Here is a 19,886-nt window from a genome sequence, read left to right as displayed (position 1 = left end):
GCAGCCTAATGCACAAGTCATCTCTAAGTGGCGCTTCATGAATCATGAGTTGACCCCTCTGGATGGTGCTCTTAGTTAAATGAAAAAGGCTCAACAAATGGCAATTCGGGGGCTTTCAACCCACAAAGACCAACAAAGCGCTCCATCTAGTGGATTCAGAAATGAACGCTTTGAAACCTGAGCAAATTGGCACCATTTATTTCAAAAACGAGCAAAAAAATGAGCAACTGAGGAAGAAATTACCCCCAAATTAGCAAGGAATCAGTAAAAAGGAAATTTACCTAATTATTAATGTCAATAATAATGTAATTACTTAAAAATAACAATTCTGCAACATAATTTTAAATAAATGATTATATTCTGGACATTTTCCCTAGCTTTTTTTTTCAAAAAGAATTTTCTAACCTAGTAATTTCTTATAATTTACAGAACATGGATTGCCAAATTGCTCATTAGCCTTTCTTTTTTGCACGGTTTCAAAACAATCAAACCAATTTACTGTGGGTTTAAAAGTTTAAATACCTGTAAGGCATATGAATGCAACACAAAACAGGTTTTGTCAATCCAGGTTTCAAAGGCTTAATAAAAATTGGTTTATGAAGCTTCATTTGGCATACCCACCTATAACATGTCAGCTGGAATAAAATGTCTTATAAGAGCTTTTTATGGTAAATGCAATACAACATTAACCCTTTGAAACCTGAGCAATGTGGCTTTTTAAAACATCGGAAGAAGGCGATGAGAATTGTTCCTGTCAAAATGTCAAAATGAAAATCTGAAAATCAGGCCAGAAGAAAATCACATGTGCACAATAAAAAAAAGTTCTAGTGTTTCTATTATACTGTTACAGAAGGTGCATTGGTCATTCATATCAGAAATGTATCCATAAATGACAGAATTTACTGGATAACACCTGTGTAATTTTGAAAAAAAAACAACTCTTTGATTTTGTTGTGCAGCACATATTTGTAAGGAAGCGTAAATACAGTTTTCGCTGTCTCACCATCAATAATATGGTCTGTCCATTCATATTTAGAATGGCAGCCAAATAATATTTTACCTGTACTATCTCTCTTTTAAATTGAAAAGTTGAACCGGAAGTGTCCTTCAAGTTCCGCTAATGGTAGCCAACTGGTGAGATTGTGGTTGCTTAAGCAACAGCTGAATTAGCCTTTATTTTGTGCTTCTGTCGAGTTTGACACACCGGTGACGAATCGTCGGATGGTGACCAGCGCTGGGACTTGGCTAAAACGAAGCCAGACAGCCGTAAACAAAAAGTATATTGACATTTATTTACTAAGTCAGATACATTAACAACCTCGCCCACTCTTCTAGCTAACGTTAACTGTTAACCTTGATAGACCCCTCACCGGTCTGCTAACAGCCTCATAAGTGCAGCTAGCTTACTCAGCAAAGCTAGCCGAACCTTGCACCTTTACCGCTTCACCTGAAGGAATGCTACTGGGGTATGTTTTGTTTTTTATTGATGGATCTAATTAATGCCAGTAGCGTTAGCCGAGTTAGCTTATCTCACTTCCGCTTTCGTCTTGACGGTTTCTTCATGTATTTCCTTTGCTAACTAGCACAGAAAAATATAACGTCAATGTGCAACAAGCTTTTCCAACACTTCACTGTTGCAAATTTGTATAATGTAATATTAATCAGACACGCTAATTTTGTCAAAAATCACGTAAACCCCGGTGGGGTTAGACAGTGGAGCTCCAGTCTGTAGGATGTAAACAACTGAGCTGTCACTGTTAGCAGCTGGTTAGCTCATCTCAGCTGAGCCTCCAGTCTTGTGACCTGCACGCTGATATCCATAAAGGCTCTGTCTGTTCATGCTCGGAGGTTCAATGAGGATTTTGTGTTGTCATCGCTGACAATAACACCCCCCTGTCTTCCTGCACGAACTAAATTTTATGCCGTGAAATGTCAAATTGAATGTTAAGACGTCTGCTCATTTTGACGCAAAAAATGTTGGAATAGAAACCTAATAGAGGTTTATTTGAGAATCCCTCAGCTTAGAAATATTGTATTTTTTGACTTCACTACAGTTATCTGGATGCTTAAGTTACTTAACAGATTCAGATTTTTGCATAAACATATTAGTAAATATTATAAAATATGATGTTTGTGATAAATTAATCTACCAGTTCATATAAGTACAGCTGCAATGATAAAATGATTAATCAATCAGTCGATTGACAGAGAAGTATTACAAACTATTTTGATTAACATTCCTTAATTATTTTAGTCATATATTGTTTGTCATATTGTCATATATGTTTTCTTCCTCTCTGGGTGTTTTTTTTGTCAATTTTCAATTTTTATGAGTTTGGGATTTTTATTTTATTTTTTTAACATTTCTATCTATCTAAATATTATTATTATTATTATTATTTTAGTTTTTCTGCCTTTGGTTTCTTTCACTTTTGATACTAAAAGTACTTTTCCCTGAATATCCTTAATTTTACGTTGATAAAATTTTCAGTGCAGGACTTTAATTTGGAAAAGATTAATATTACATCTTGGTGTCCGTACTTTAACTTAGATCAAGGATGATATATATATAAGATGATATATTTCTTTTAAAGATGTTTCTTTTGTTTCTTGTTACCCTGTCCTGTGTAGGAGTATCCAGTGTTAAACCATCATGATGGCAGGTTCCCAGTGGGAACTTCCTCCAGAGTTATGTTGTCGGCCCATGGCCTTTGTGGCTCTAACCGGTCTGGATGTGGTGTACAATGCTGTGCATCGGGCCATTTGGGACGCCTTCTGCGCCAACCGGCGGGCTGACAGAGTTCCTATCTCTTTCAAAAGTCCTCCCAGGAGACCATGAGTACCCCAAATGTCGCACTAAGGTGAGCAGTGGATTGAGAGATCTAGAAAGTCTTTCTGTGAGATCAGTACTGCAGTCTCCGGAAGATGTGTATATTTAATCTTGTCTGTCTGCCTGTCTAGCGAACATCCTATGAGTGGTACATCCCTAAAGGCATCCTGAAAACAGGCTGGATGAATAAACATCTGAATCTGGTACCTGCTCTGGTTGTTCTGTTCTACGAGCTGGACTGGGACGACCCACAGTGGAAAGAGAAACAATCTGAATGTGCTACTAAAGTGGAGATTGTCAGGTAGGCGTACATTATGTTTGCCTCAGGAGAGGCTTTTATTGGGTGACTAGCAGTGAGAGAGCAGGTTGATGCTTCAGGCTCGATTGGTATATTTTGTTAAACTGTTTTTATGTGACCCTGTGATAGTCTGGCGACCCTTCGAGGGTTTGCCCCACCTCTTGCCCAATGACAGCTGAGAAAGGCTCCAGCCCCTGTGGGGGGGTCACAGACAATGAATGAACGAATCAATATTTTTATGTACTTTATATGTGGGGGGTCTGCTCTGCTGGTTGGCTTTTGTCATCAGATACATCTTGTCACACGGGTTTTCAGTATTTGCTTCTTGGTTTCAATAAAAAAAATGTGTTAGTATTGCCATAAATGTCATCATCCATTTGCATTTATTGGGTTTACAAAATAATAACTGCTAGGTTGTGCAGCTCTGCTAGAAGACTGTTGTTACTACACACTAAAACATGTTTCTTATTCTGTTTTTTACAAAACTTGTTCAAGTATTCAGTGACTGTAAAAGTCAAGGAGTTTCTGACAGCTGCCATACCTGAAATAAACAGCAAGCACCAGAAACATACGTGCAGTAAATTTCATCTGCAATCTCAAGAGCTGTGCTGGTTTGTTTTCAGGACCAGTCTGCAGGGCAGGAACACCAAGGTGGCTGTGGTTCTAATCCAGAAAGAAAACTCCTCTTCCTCCAGGTAAACACCTCGGCTAAATCATATTAGGTTATGCACATATCCACATAAGTTTTAAGGTGTATATGCAGTACAGAGTGGCATTAGTACTAAAGGGTCTTACTTGTACTGAAAAACCTGAAAAAAAGAACATGTGATTGTGATTTTTTCTAATTGTTATTATTATTATTATTATTATTAACTCCTGGTAAATGTAGAACTTTGAACCTGACCAGCTTCAGACTTTTGTTAGCACCTCTACATTTGTACAACACAACCTGCTGTCTGTTTTCCCTTTTTTGTTACCTGCCAAAACACCACTTTTTTTGTACAGGAGAGGACCTGGTAGCATCAGAGAGAGCAGCAGCTCTCTGTAATGCCTGTGATCTGTCTGGCAAGAGCCTCTTTGTGCTGCCACACACGGACCACTTAGTGGGCTACATAATAAGGTAGATACCAATTCACAAATTCCATAAAGAAACAGATTTTAATTGATACAGAAAGATGTTATGCAATTTATGAACTAATGGTACATATGGCCCTTTAAAATTTGCACCTTTCTGGTTTTATCAAATTAAAGTTTGAAGAGTTTAGTCTAATAAATGCATAACAGTGGAATACAGTAAATCACAAAACAGATGTTAGACATAATGAATTTTTAACATCTTTTCCGTGATTAATTGAAATGCAACTTTGCTTTACATACATTTGCCATAGGTATAGATATAGATATATAAATTAAGGATGTAAAAATGTATCAAATTACCCAGTATCATAATAAAGAAAATGTTTCAATATCATCGTTGGACTGTATCTACAATGCCATGACATAGATGTAATTGTGTGAATTCTTGTTGATTTTATATGTTCTTAAAAGCTTAATGTCAAGGCCTGACTTTACTGTATTTCATTGAACAGCTGAGGGTACAATCATATGAGTCAGGAAGACAGCGTCAGACTCAGGGAAAATGGTGAAAACATGCAGAATTATGATTTCATAAAGGATGTTTTTTAAGTCATAAATTTAACATGTTTTTTTTAGTTAAGCATATCGTGGACTTTTTATCTGGGTATTATCGTATTGTGAGTTTTTTTGGTATCGTTACATTTTTAATATTGGAAATACATTCTTGATATGGTGCTGTCGTCACACACTGACAGTGATGATATGCAGGTTGAAAAGTTGCAGCAAATAAATACTTTAGAATCTCCTCCAGACATTGTATGTTTATTTAATACTCTTCCCTGTGATTCTGTAGATTGGAGAACGCTTTCTATGAACATGCTCAAACATACTACTACACTGAGATCCGCAGAGTCAGTCTCATAAAGAATTCCTCAACAAGACAACACATCAGGTAGGAAGGCACACACACACACACACACACACACACACACACACACACACACACACACACACACACATACACACACACACACACACACACACACACACACACACACACACACACACACTCACCCCCCAACGTCCATCAGACCAAATCATCAGATGGCTATGGTTTCTCTGTGTGCACAAATGAAGCTGCTTTGGATGAAAAGCATAAAGAGCACTTTTAAATGCCCCATCCTCACACTGTCCTCATTATCCTTTGATGTCCCCAGCTGCTGTTTGTCAGACACCAGTTTAAAATTGCCTTCTTCAGTGAGCTGAAACAGGACACCCAGAATGCTCTAAAGTAAGTGTGAACCTATGGACTCGTAATGGATAAGAATATACTTTCATGTTTGTTGTGATCAGCTGTGGGTCGGACTTAATGAGAAGTAATATTTTCAGCATCAATGTTTCTCCATCAGCATGTTGAAGTAAACAAATACTGCAAGATCTAAAAAATGTACTCTAATATCTGAAAATAAGGATGTTATTGCTCATTAACTGCTGTCATGATTAGAGGAGACAAACTTCTGTTTAGAGTTCTGAAAGACCTAAGGACACAGACTGCTGTGTCATAAAATGTAACATTCATACATCACTTTCTTTGCTATTACATGTTTAGTTTTTTCTTTTATTTTCAACTTGGAAAAGGAATTTGAAAAATCTAGGCTTCTTACCTAAGCATACAGTTTGAAAGGTTGCTGGCAGTATATGCACATGTAGATCTATATGTTGTACTTAAGCTGTTTCCTTTATTTAATTAGTTTGTTTTTGTCTGCAGGTACTACAGGACTGCATACAGTCTGGTTCATGAGCTCAGGGCCCATGAGACCAACATGTTGGAGATTAAAACTATGGCTGGATTCATCAACTATAAGGTGCCTTTCTGTCTGTCTGTTAGTTGTTAGGTGAAAATGTTCTTTGAGCAACACTTTGGCTAGTCACAAAGTCACAAACTGTTGGATCATATGAACTTCTAATAATGTCCAGAGTTTGTCTTTCACACATACTTTTTTCAGTTTGGAGCAGCAGGCAAGAATACCGCCACGGAAGCTATACAGTGTACTGCTGTGGACGAGGGCAGCAACAAAACCTATTTCAGCCGAAATCAATATTAGTTCAAGTGAACCCTATATTGAGAATATTTCCCAGCTTTACCTTTCTGTCTGTAAGGGATTTTCAACAGGGAAGCTGATATATCAATCTCTTCAAAGCCAGACTCCATTAAGAAAAAACGTAATTTTAACTTTGTTGACCATGTGAGCTGCCTTATTCATGATATGGAAAAATTGACTTTCCCATTATGATTTGGGAATGATTTATACACTGTAAGATGGACACAGTGGATAATATATGTCGGAATAAGGAACATGGGGCGCCCAGTAGCTCTTCTAGTGAGCAGGCGCTTCGTGTACAAATGCTGTGTCCTTGCTGCAGTGACTGTGGGTTTGACTCCATCTGTGTCCCTTTGCTTTATGTCATCCCCTCTGCCGCTGCCCCCATTCACAGCAGTGCATCGCGTAGCTCCTGTGTCGGCACTGCTGCCTCACTTCAAACTTGGGGTGTGTCAACTGGCATCTACTATATGCAATACACTGATACAGAAAAGTACCTCGTACCACCCCAATTCAAAAGCACCAAACTTTGCCTTTAAGGAGGCAGCCTAAACCAGATGAAAGACTGCAGCAACTGACCGTTTACCACTTTTTTTCTCTCTCCCTTAATATCTCTCTCTTTTTTTGGCCTCTTTAGATTTGTCGTCTGTGCTTCCAGCATAACACTCCTCTAGATGCTATAGCCCAGTTCAGGAAGCACATTGACCTGTGTAAGAAGAAGATCGGCAGTGCTGAGCTGGCATTCGAGCATGCTGCGTGGATGTCTAAACAGTGAGATACATACTTTGTGTTCTTTATTTATTGGGCTGCATGAGTGAAAACAACACTTTGCTAAACTTATTTTTCTACAACAATGAAGCAGGAGTTATTAGACATTTTTGAGGATGTCTGTCTTAGTGTAATGTTTCCTTAGCTGTGTTTGTATAATTTTTGCCTAGAGTAGTATTAGTAGACATAATCATTGTAATCATCAGAGTCATTTTGTACAAGCAACTACAATAATCTTTCCTCAGGATTAAGGCAGACTTGTGCATATACCGTATAGTGCCCAAATGTCATAACCCCAGACTCCGACTGTTTCTTCATCTCTGCTTCCTGTTAGGTTCCAGTCGTTTGGTGAGCTGTTTGATGAAGCAATAAAGTTGGGTCTGACAGCCATCCAGACACAGAACCCTGGATTCTACTACCAGCAAGCTGCCTGTTACAGCCAGGATAGAAAACAGCTGGCACAGCAGCTTTGTCAGGTGATAATGCTACAGCTACTCTGTTTGTACTTTTCTTAGAGCCGGGCTACACCAGAACAGAAGTGGTTCAAACTTGTTGTCCAACCATGTCAGAAATCATATCTGTTGCAAACTGCCAGCTGTCATAGAGAGGAGGGAGACAGAAATTATTCCAGCGATGTTAAGCTAATGAAAATTTGTTATGGGATTTTGAACACAGTCTGTCTGTCCTGGAAGACATTCATAGTGTTGCCAATGGTTGTTCACGTGAAGAGTGACAGAAATAATTGTGTAAAGAATGACTAAATCTGTTGTAGTACTAGTAAGTGCTACTGCAGGGAAATTTCAGTCTTCAGAAATTAAGTTTAAAAAAAGAACCAGAAATAAACAGTTTGTGTAAAAAAGAAAAAAAGAAGAAGAATTTTAATTGTTTAATTTCATTGGTTGGTTGTTGTAGGCTGGAGTCAGTCATCCCTCCTCTGAACCAGTGGATACTCAGAGTGGGGGACTGGACTTCTATGGTCAGAGACCATGGAGACAAGGACACCAGAGTATGTTCACACACACACACACACACACACACACACACACACACACACACACTCACCAAAATATTATTATGGGTGCTTGAAACTTTTTGTAAAAGGTTTGAAAATGTGTCCATGAAAGTGTGTGGACACCTCTGTATATTAAGTGTCTGTGAGACTGTTAGAAATGTGTGGGTAAAACATGGCTTATTGTGTTTCCAGGTATCGATCCTCCGGATGCAGAGAAGGAGAAGACGGGGATTCTGGCCCTGCAGGTTAAAGAGAGAGATGTACCACATTCTGTAAGACCTCATACTTACTGCTATTGCCATATTGTAGATGAAGTGATGATGTTTTAAGTCCATAAGGTCAAAGGCCAACTTTACTGAGACATCACAAAGTTCTGCAAAAACACTTTTCTGGCCATTACACAACATCATAAACCCAGGGTCAGGAGTTGAGACATTAAGTCAAATACTGAATTGATGACACTAATTTTGAAGCTGTGCTGATTGTAGAGATCTTGCTGCTGGGTGGAGGATGTGTGTGAAGCATCCATGTTTTCACAGACATAATTGCAAACTGTAATTACAACTTAACTGGTTTGCTGAGGCAAATAGCAGCGAGGAGTTATTCTAGTTTGCTGCAGCTACTGGGGAGTGCCAAACTTAAATGTTTCACATTCCTCATAAATTGGCAACAAATACCAAAAAGTAAAGAATTCTTAAACTCAGGCTTGAAATTATGTTGGAATTTTGTTTTGTGTGTGTGTGTGTGTATTACTGTTAACATACTGAGTCAACAGCGGAGAATACATGGTCAGGTATGTGGTGTGCTTTATCCAAGGAAAGTATCACAGTAGCAGTGTTTTCACTTTTAAGAAACAAGTTGTTTTTGGCACCTAGAGCACAAAATGCTCCACAGTCTTCAAAGAGATGCACCTCCTGCTGTGAAATATTGATTCTCTGTCATCACAGGCCCCTGTTCAAAACCCCTCCTGTAGCTATTGTCCTGCTGTATTAAAACCTGCTCCTCTCTGCCTCTGCCCTTACAGGAGCTGATCATAGCACTGCTCAGTAATGCTGTCGCCCAGTTTAAGAAGTACAAGTGTCCTCGAATGAAGAGCCACCTCAGTAAGTATCAGTGTGTTTTTTTAATCTCCACACGTCCTGTAATGTCTCCAGCAGCCTACAGGGGGGTTCCAAATCCTACAGCAACATGAAAAATGTTACCATTACAGAAGGCAGTTTATTTTATTCTATTGGTATCTGGTGTTTGTATCCCATAGTGACATGTAGAAGTTAACACATGCACGGCACTGATGTAACATGTAGGATGTGAAAATGGTTGACATAAATTGTTGATGTTATGTGATCACATGGTGAGGTGTGCTCGTCATTTTTTTAAAATCTTTTTTTCGGTGGTTTTCCAACCATCAAGGACAGTTTTCTTTTTATTTTACTTGTCTTGTTCAGTCTTATAACACTCCCGTTCATATTTGTTTCGTATTTCTCTGTCTCCTTCACAGTGGTGCAGATGGGAGAAGAATACTACCATGCTAAAGACTACACCAAAGCCCTGAAGTAAGTCCAAAAATTAGGAATGCGCTGATTTGTGAAATTCTTGGTCAATACAGATGCCTATGTTTAAGTTAACAATTTGACTGATATCAATACCTGTATATTTGTGCTGTTGTTACTTATTTCCTGCTTTTTTGATGGGGAAACAAAGAAATTCATTATTTAAAAACTATTGAACTTTTTAAAAGTTAATCATCCAATCATCCGTCTTCTAATTATGAGCACAAAATCCATCACAGATTTTGATTATTGGAATAGCTGCGGCAGTGAGAAAAAAGGAAAAACAATGCTCAATGGAAATTCTGATTTAATTCTCGTTAATTTATCAGAAATTGATCCAAAGTCCGGATAGAGCTGTGACTGGCTCTGGGTCCAGATCGCGGCCCGCCCTTTGGTGATGTCAGATGTAGGTGCTCAGTCTTGAGAGTCACCTTAAAATAATACTACATTAAAAGTGTCACCTGTACAATTTGTAGTTGTAAAAATGTAATTGTTTTACAGTCATATTGGTATGAATTAAAGATGGAATACACCCATGTAGAAATGAGATGGTAATGGATGATGAGCCAGTTTTTACATCTGCCAGTAGAGTTGCAAGGAGATTATTTCCTTCATCTGTGTTTGAAAGCAAGATATCTGAGTGTGTGTATATTTGTGTGTGTATTGTGTTATCAGGCTGTTGGACTATGTGATGTGCGACTATCGCACAGAGCGATGGTGGGGCCTCCTGACAGCCATATTGACCACGGCTCTGCGCTGTGCTTATCTGATGTCCAGTGTTAAAGACTACATCATATACTGCATGGAGCTGCTGGGCAGAGGTGAGCGAGAGGCTCATACAGAGACTTATCAGCAGTGTGGTGGATATAATGACTAAGTGTGTTAAAGGCAAAAATTTGATCAGCTAGAGTTGGGAACATGACATCACTTTACTGAAATGCACCATTCAAAACCAATAAGAGACAATACTCACCATATTACAATAGTCAAAATCTAAAGGAATACTTCACTTGCAAAGTGATCATTTGTATACCAGTTGCTGACTGTGTGTTACTGTGAATTTGTGGAGAATTCACTTGTGAAAATTCTATGTCCTCCATGGAGGAAATAGAATTTAAAAAAAGGCAAACATTCATCATGAATTGAAGTAAAACACATCAACACAAACGACCTGATGCACGGGCGAATAGCATGCCTGGTATGTATGTGTGTGTGTTTGAACCCTGCTCAACCAGAGCTTATACAAGCAAGCAAAGTTTATTTATATAGCATCTTTCACCTGTCACAAAGTGCTTAACAAACAAAATAAGATTAAAAACCAAATAAATTAAAATAAAACCAGGATAAAATATACAACACAGGATTAAAACACAACAAGCTACCCAAATGCCTGTCTGAACAGGAAGGCTTTTAAATGACACATGCTCAGGCATGTATGACAAGATTTCAGTGAAAATGCATTTATTTGGGAAGTATTTCGGGTTGAATGAGACTTGCATTATAAAAGTGTAATGTATTGTTGAGGGAGAGTTTTAAATAGATTTTTTTCCTCATAAATTCGATGATGATGGTGAGATTGATAGAATTGATCGCTATACATAAGGTCATTTTGCAGGTGAAGTATTCCTTTAAGACAATATCTAGTCTCATATCTCAACATATTGCCCGGCCCTAAAAACAAGTAATTCTTGGTCCTCTAAAGCTTTGAAGGATTTAGTGTGTTAATTAGAAGAACCTGCTTCATATGGAGGTTGTTATCCAGCTGTTCCTTCCTGTCATTCCCCTGAAAAAGTCTTAAGGATCCAGCCCACAGATTGTCATGAATCTGCCATCTGATTGTTTTGCTCATTTTAAAACCATTAATTATCCCAGGATATATATAACATAACACGTTCACTTTCATTACAAGACAAAAGACACTGTTATAATAATATATTGGAGATGAGGTAATGATTTAGTTGTTTGTGCTGTAGCTTCCACCTTGAAAGAGGAACAGAAGTCGAGGATTGAGAAGAATCTCATTAAAGTCCTGATGGTGAGTACAAAGATTACAGCCAGCTCAACACAACACTTTCAGCAAATCAAACAGCCATCCAGTGGATTCAGGTAACATTAAATATGTAGCATGGCACCGAGCCATGTCCCAGTGTTACTCATGGTACAGTACTGTCAAGAAAAAGATCAACATCAACACTGTATGTGTTCAGCATCAGTCTACGCTGACCATTCAAATAAAGAATATAAAAATAAAATACACATCAGTACTGTTCAGTATCAGTCAATTGCTAACCATTTCTAAACCACCCAAGCATCGTTTTCTGCATCATATAGACTGTAAAAAAAGTTTTTTTATTGGCACATTTCGGGAAAAATATATGCCAATGCCGATATGCTCCAATATGTCTGTGAAAGGCTAATATCGTGCGATAAATCGGTCAACTGATAAATCGGGTGGGCCCTATTTTTTAACTTTTGCCTGTTTTTAGAACGAGGTCCCTGACGCCGAGCCGGAGTGTGATCCGTCCTCTGTCAGCGCCGCTAGGTCGCTGTGGAACGACCGCATGGCTTTGGCTGGATCAAATGAGTTCACCATCGAAGTGCAGGACTACATCCCATTCAGTTAGTAAACACACACTCACTCAGCTGTTCACTCAAGTATTGCTCTCCTCATGTTCATCATGTGCATAGGTAGTGGTTCTTCCAGTAACAACAGAGAAAAGATAAATTCAGATAAATGTAATATCAAAAACCGCAAACAACTGGATACATTCTTTTTCTGATTTACTACTTTTTAGCTAATTACATTTCATTTATTTGTGAGCCAAGCATCCAGAATTTTAAACAAAAGCTGATAATCTCCTGTAGGAATGTTCAGTGTGGCAAATGTTTCTCATAATAAGAGGAGGATTTGAGGATGTTCCCACTCTCTCTTTCTGACTCCAGTCCAGTGTAAGGCCAAGTTCCAGTCTCCCAGTTTCCATGTGGACCAGCCTATCCAGCTCCAGGTTTTCCTTCGAGCTGACTGTCCTCATCCTGTATCATTCAACAAGCTGGCTGTCAGCCTCAGTAATCAGGTATGCTCTGCACAAAACATTTATTTTTCTCCAAAATCGGCCAAAGTGACCTTCACTACACAAGCAAGACACACAGTCATGGCTACATGAGTCTGTGCAGACATGAATATAAACTGTAACTCGACAGGTTCACAGAGGCATAGAGTCACAAGGTGATACTTCTATTTTTTAATGCTGTGGTAGTTAAGATGTCACCAGAAGTTACCACTAACACTGTGGGGCACCGAAAGTATTTGATATGCAAACATTAATTTTGTGGGTGAAGTATCCCAAAAGAATAAAAGTGTGTGATGTGCGTATGTTCTTTTGTGTGTAGGAGTATAACCAGTGGTGTGTGGTGGAGTCTTCCAGTCAAGAGAGTATGAGCCTGTTGCCAGGAAAAACCAAATGCTACAACTTTAGCTTTGTGGCGAAGACTGAAGACGTTGGCAAGAAGATAGAGGTGAGACAGTTGTGTGTGTGTGTGTGTGTGTGTGTGTGTGTGTGTGTGTGTGTGAGAGAGAGAGAGAGAGAGAGAGAGATATGTCATTGACTATGTGTATTGCTGGGTATGCACCTTTAGATGACAGGCATTGAGGTGATGCTGGGCAGTGACAGTGGCCGCTGTGTGTTTCTGAGCTGGAGAGGGGCGGGTGGAGATGCAGCCTCTACCCATGAAGCCTTGCAGGCCAGCAGGTCATCCCGTCGATGGGGGCGGGGTGTGGAGGCGCGTCAGGAGCCGGACTGGGACAGCCTGACCATGCAGCACAGTACCATGTAAGGCTGCATTCCTGGAAAAGTTGAGTCAGATATACTATGTCCACATGGTCCTGTAGAAAGTGAAGTGTTTGTTCCTGTTTGTTGCTCAGGATCATCTCCAGAGTCCCAAAAATCTCTGTTCAGCTGAGCCACCAGCCTCCTGCACTCAACAATGAAATGTACTGCATCAGCCTCATTGTCCAATCACAGGAGGAGGGCGTGGCAAAGGACGTCAAACTGACAGCTGGCCTCAAACCAGGTACACTGATACAAGTCCAGCAGACAGAGTGACAACACCAAACCCCTGCTGAACCACAAATAGCTGTTTTTACATCTGTGTACGGATTAATCAGATGAGAACGTTAATTAGCGAGCTTTAGAGGTGTCAATAGGTCTATTTTATGCCTCTGTTTCGAGAACAGCTGTGGCTGGAGGCAGTATCTTTTCAGATTTTCAGGTCTTTCCATCCTGTTTTCGTATATCTCAAGAACGCCATGAGGGAATTTCTTCAAATGTGGCATAAACGTCCACTTGGACTCAATGTTGAGCTGAAAAGATTTTGGTGGTTACTGTGACCTTGTGTCCCTCTCATTCTTGTGAACACAATATCACAAAAATGCCATCACAGAATTCTTTCAAATTTGGCATAAATATCCACTTAGACTTAAGAATGAACTGATTACAGTTTGGTGGCCAAAGGTCACTGTGACTTCTCAAAACATGTTTTTGGTCATACCTAAAGAATTAATATGCTATTTCTGACAGAATATCACACAAATGTCTAAAAGGTGATGAAGTGATAACATGTTATATCCAAAAAGTCAACTTCACTGAGACATAATTTTCTGCAAAAACACTTTTCTCACCATTATTCAGTGCTATAACTCAGGAACATAAGGGAAGACGTTTAGTCAGATACTAGATTGGTGACACTAATCTTGGGTGTTCACCTTGAAACTGCCTGTTATAGAGATCTTCTGTGCTGCCGGGAGGAAGATGTGTGTGAAACATCCATGTTGTCACAGACATGCATGTAAACTTTAACTGCAGCTTGACTAGTGTGCAGAAGACTAAGCACATCCGGACTCTGGTTCTGTACTTCTGTCGCTCTTTAAATCTCATGCAAAAAGAAATGTTATTCTCACAAAATAAATAATTTGAAATTCCCCTTTAATCTTTTCACAACAACAGCAGCTGAATATGTTTTTGGAATGGGAATGGTATTTTGGTATTTTAAATATATGCCATAACATCAGTGTGCAATTTATGGGTTTGTGTGTTTGTTTTGATTGATCTGTCCAGGCCAGGATGCAAATCTCGGCCATACCACGCATGTAACGCTCGATGGCTCAAAGGTTTGTGATGACACTGCACCTGCCCTACTCCCTGACATCCCTCTAGGAGATCTGAAACCAGGCCAGAAGGTACACACTCATTCAGAAATAAAACATTTTCTGCATTGTACGTTTCTTATAAACACAGCTGCCTACAGTTTCAGCTTCTCCGCATGTAGTGTGGTCATTCCAGTCTCTCTGAGATATGTGTTTGTCTGTCTTCAGCTGGAGAGATGCGTTTATGTGAAATGTGTGTCAACTGGACCCCGGGTGTTTCTGTTCCATGTGGCCTACAGCATCGATACCACAGTGGAAGGGCGTCAGATCGTCTGCAAGTGTCATAAGGTGGAGAAGCTCATCTGACAACCGAACAACAAAGTAGCTGTCGGCTGCATTTAAATTGTAAATGCTCACAACTTTTTTCATCTAGTTCACTCCTCTCTTGTTCCGTTGTCTTCTAGGATGAGACGGTTACCATAGAGACGGTGGTCCCATTTGAGGTGTCTGTCAAGTTTATGTCCACCAAGGTTTGTAGCTGGTACTTTATTGCCCAGTAGATTTTCACACATAAGAAATGTGCGTTTGTTTTTTGGTGCGTAGAGAAGACACAAACTTTATGAAGCAGGTGCAGCAGAGGGCTGTTTGACTATTTGCCATGCACGCAGGGACATATTTTCACTGAAAGGTGCTGCCATAAATGTGTGCACATGACTGTGTATGTGCACACGCTAAGGTCAGACAACTGCCAGCTGCAGAAAACAGTTCAAGCCCAAGAAACGACAAAAGCGGGTACTTTTTAGTGAGACATCAGTAGCAGTTTCAGCTGTGACTGCCCCACCAAAAGAAGGTAATTTAAGCCAAAACAAGATCTTCAGGGTGTCCACGGTCAAGGAAAACCTAGAAAAGTCATGGAATTTTGCAATCGTGTTTTCCAGGCCTGAAAAATTAATGGAATTAGCCTTTATCATTAAAAGTTTTTATAAAGGTCATGGAAATTTTGTTGTGTATAATAACATTGCCTTAGTTATTTTCCATGTGTAACCTTCCATGTAATGTGACATTCTGCCAAGTTTGTTTTCTGTAGCTGTTGAGGTGAAGTCACTTTAATATGTGTCAATTTGTGGCGTTTTGCTTACCATCATATAGTTCTCCATTTTTTTTTTTGGTGTCTCTCTTCATGTACGCCAGCTACTTGAAATTACATTTCTTTGAAAAATGTCAGACAAGTGGAACAAGAAAAAATAATGTTAGTAGGGATCCTTAAAAAGTCATGGAAAAGTTAAGAATTTTTGTCTGTCTTTGTGCCCAAACATAACCATGTTAGCCACAGCATTGTTGAAACGGAGCAAACGTAAAGTTTCACCATATCCACTACATAATAACCTATGTTACATATCTGTTGTTTGCAGAAACATGAAATTCAAACATGTATTCTTGTGACTGGGTTGAGGAGCTGCAGGAAAACTACTGAGGTGTAATGTTTCTTACATTAGCTGTTCTCTTAGTCCAAGAAACAGTGTTCCCTTGTCTCAGACATAGTTTCTCTCTTGACTGCATTTGCCGAAATTTCAAACATTGCCCTTTGGATGGCGGCATCCAGCTGTTTGTTTGCTGAAGCCACACATGTCTGCTGGGCAACTCATGAGGTTACGTCAGCTCGTCTGCCGCTCCATCATTAGCTGCTCTAAAACTCCATTCTGATGGGTATGCCCCTTCAGTGAATTCCCTTACATCCAACGTACTCTATGAATCTAAAAAAACAAAACTTTACTGGCAATTTCTGGTCTTTCTCGTCTCGTTCCGCCTCTTAGTGCTTTTAATTATTTCCTGCTGCTGCAAATGTCTCCCCAAATATAGCTGACCCATGAGCTGCATTTTCACTCTGACCTGAGGTGATCTTTTTCCATAAATTTCTGACAGACGCCCTGTGATATGCTGTCCAGAATTTAAAACAAATGCTCAGAAAGCCCATGAGTTATGGAACAATAGCCAGCTATCTACAGGCTGCTGTTTCAGCCCTTGTCCATAAGGAGTGCTGCAGTGTTGCCGTATCAATATTGGTATTAATAAAATCCTGTCATGACCTTTCTGTGTGTGTGTGCGTGCAGTTTGAGCCACTGGATCGGGTAGCAGTGGACATCCCCTTCCTGTTGATGACAGACGTCCTATCAACATCTCCTTGGCCTCTCCTGCTGGCCTCCTCCTCTCTGCAGCTGCTCACCATGACCACAAACACACCACAGCTGCAGTCACAGCTACAGGAAGGTACCTCACTCCTCTTTACATTCATAGCTGTAATATAAAAAGCTGATGTCAGTCTCATGGCTGTGAACATGTTGTGTGTGTGATCAGTTGTTTTGCAGACAGACGAGTGTGCCAGTGAGTGTTTCTGTCTGCGGTGTCCACCACTGACCAACAGCAACAACACTGTAGCTACAGGACAGTACGTGATCTCGTGGAGGAGGTGCGACACTCACAGTTTGAGAGGACAGATCAGTGGCTTTGAGCAGCGCTGTAAAGTGATTAACTCTGTCTGAACTCTTTTGTACAGAAAGTCCTCCAGCGCCGACAGTCCACTCATCCAAACTACAGTCACACTACCTCATGTCATCCTGGAGTCTGTCCCTCTGTACATCCACGCTGGTCAGTCACATGCATTAGACAGCTTGTTATGATTTGTGCTTAAGTTTGATTTTCCCTCGAACAGTCAGCTGTGTTGCATGTCTGCATTTAATCTCTCTATCTTTGTTTTGGTGTAGATTTACCATCGTTTGGGCGAGTCAGAGAGTCCCTTTCAGTTCGGTACCACATAGAGAACAGAACAGCACTGGTGCAGGAGGTGGAGATGGCCGTGGAACCGTCTGATGCCTTCATGTTCTCTGGACTCAAACAGGTACAACTGTGCTCACTTTTACATGAAGTATTGGCCAATAAATGGTGAGGGAGCTGCATTTCCATCAAAATGAAGGAATAGGTTTCCTGAAAACATTTGTGTAATTTAACTGAACAAAAGTAAAAGTATTAACATAGCTGCCTCATAGTGTTGTTAAGTTTTGATTCCACACTCGTTGTTTTTCCAAGAACTTATTTTCTCGCACATTTTGAAGTATCGCAAAAGAAAAGCCATATGGAAATGGAGAAATTCAATCAAACTAAGTGTGCAAAAACATTTACATGCATTTGAGGTGTTTTTTGTCTTTTAAAACAGAATTGATGCAAGAAATTGGACATTTAAACACTTTTACCCAATAAGTTCTGACTCTGTGAACATTTAAGCCATTTCTTCTGTTGGCGACATAATTTAATTTCATCTCAGACAGCATGAAATATGGCCACAACCAGCCAACATGAAACAACAGTTTCAGTTGAGTTCAGTTCAGTTGAGGTCAAGGTCTGTGACCCTCTATCTGTCTCATTTTCGTGAAGACAATATCTGCAGATAGCCTTGAGGGAGTTTCCTCAAATGTAACACAAACGTCCACTTGGACTCAAGATCTTCTATGTGTGAAGCACCATGTTTTCACAGACATGGATGTAAGCTTGAAGTGCAACTTGACTGGTGTGAAAAACTTATACAGCCGCGTGATGGTAAATCTAGTTTGTGTCATTAAAAGCTTCTCAGGCCTAATTTGGCAGCTACCAGAGACTAGTTAGAGGTTTTGAATTTAATTGCAGTTTTGTTACTTTTGAATCAATACAAACATGAAAAAGTAGCTGCATTTGAAGTGCGTGTGAATGTGTGTGTTTGCAGGTGCGTCTGCGTATCCTCCCCGGCTCGGAGCAGCAGATGCTGTACAACTATTACCCGCTGATGGCCGGGTACCAAACTCTACCACAGCTCAACATCAGCCTGCCCCGCTGCCTGACCACCAACACACACACACTGAGACGCTTCCTGCCCCAGCGCATCTTTGTCAAGGTATCACACTCACAGACGTGTATCCGGACCACCGAGTTAGCGGTCATTGTTATCTGAATGTGACGATATTCATCAGTTTTTTTCATCCTCCTCAGCCTCAGGGTCGACAGCTGGATGACGCCTCCATTGCTGCAGCTTGAGAAGAACACAAACTGTTTACTGTAAATATGAGAACAAAACAACATTGTGAAGATTGTTGTAGACATATGATTCCTCACAGATGACAATATTAACACTATTTGTTTCACATTGTTCTGCAAACACACACACGAGAAAAACCCTCTGCTGACCAAACGTTTTCTGTTGAGTCAGCGTGACGACTTGATGAGCACGGTGACTGAACGGATACACTGATGTTCACGAAACAGTGAAAATCATGGATGAATCTGATGTGACCTACATGGAAATTTGGGTCAGAGTGTAATACATGAAATTTGAATGTGCTGAAAGTTTAAATAAATTGAAATGATGTAAACTAGTAATGTTCCATGTGCATGTTGTAAAAAAGACTGGCAGCAGCGTTGAAATATTTAGGCATGCAGATTTATTTATATAGCACTTTTTAAAGCTAAAGACAACCAATAACTTTACTGATGACACAGCTAAAACCACAAGGAAAAAATGATTAAAAAAATAAAAGCAAGCAATCGAAAGCACTTTTTAAAAGATTTAATTTAATTTTTTTTATTTAACCCATACTTAACCACACAAGTCCCACTGAAATCAACAATCTCTGTTTCATGGGCGACTTGGTCAAGAGAGCAGCGTAAGAAAAAAGCTTCAGACAAACAATAACCCCAATAAAAACATAAGAGAATATAGAGTAACATGTAGAAATCTTAAAACACCTTCGCACAATGACAAGAATAAGGATTTTTTTAAGGTGGCTTAAAACTAATCAGTTAAGACAGTTTGCTTGGCGCAGTTTGATTATATCTATGTGATTGTGGTTTTCTACCTTGATATTATTGTAATTAAATGCTGATTTGGTCTAGAAGATGGGAAAGCACCCTACTGGACTGCGTTCATACTGGAAAACTATCAAATGTAGGCATGATGAAGAAAAATGGCGACAATAACAGAACTAACTGATGTAAAAAACCAATCTTCCATTGCTGCTAGGAAGGACATCAAGGTAAGTATGTAAACTCCTAACTGATTAAGAGTACAATGAATTATGGAGA

General features: G+C 39.7%; 1 protein-coding gene across 1 annotated transcript; it reads left to right on the top strand.

Annotated features, from left to right (window-relative positions):
• The first annotated feature begins 1,118 nt into the window (after nt 1–1,118).
• LOC121948307 (trafficking protein particle complex subunit 11-like) lies at nt 1,119–19,180 on the top strand. Its single transcript, XM_042493675.1, is given in 34 exon segments — nt 1,119–1,277; nt 1,362–1,466; nt 2,632–2,815; nt 2,817–2,861; nt 2,962–3,131; nt 3,752–3,800; nt 3,802–3,823; nt 4,134–4,248; nt 5,059–5,117; nt 5,120–5,157; nt 5,423–5,496; nt 5,974–6,070; nt 6,945–7,078; nt 7,410–7,551; nt 7,988–8,081; nt 8,280–8,359; nt 9,112–9,190; nt 9,586–9,640; nt 10,313–10,458; nt 11,611–11,672; nt 12,124–12,256; nt 12,581–12,711; nt 13,028–13,153; nt 13,274–13,467; nt 13,560–13,708; nt 14,752–14,873; nt 15,009–15,128; nt 15,245–15,310; nt 16,892–17,048; nt 17,136–17,247; nt 17,335–17,426; nt 17,543–17,676; nt 18,535–18,702; nt 18,798–19,180. Coding segments are annotated over 32 exon segments (3,372 nt in total). The 5' UTR covers nt 1,119–1,277; nt 1,362–1,466; nt 2,632–2,653; the 3' UTR covers nt 18,843–19,180.
• The last annotated feature ends 706 nt before the right edge of the window (nt 19,181–19,886 follow it).

Source organism: Plectropomus leopardus, chromosome 9 (genome assembly GCF_008729295.1).
Source record: "Plectropomus leopardus isolate mb chromosome 9, YSFRI_Pleo_2.0, whole genome shotgun sequence".
NCBI lineage: Eukaryota > Metazoa > Chordata > Actinopteri > Perciformes > Serranidae > Plectropomus > Plectropomus leopardus.
The sequence above is the reverse complement of the archived record's forward strand: the minus strand, read 5'-3'. Positions and strand labels throughout refer to the sequence as shown.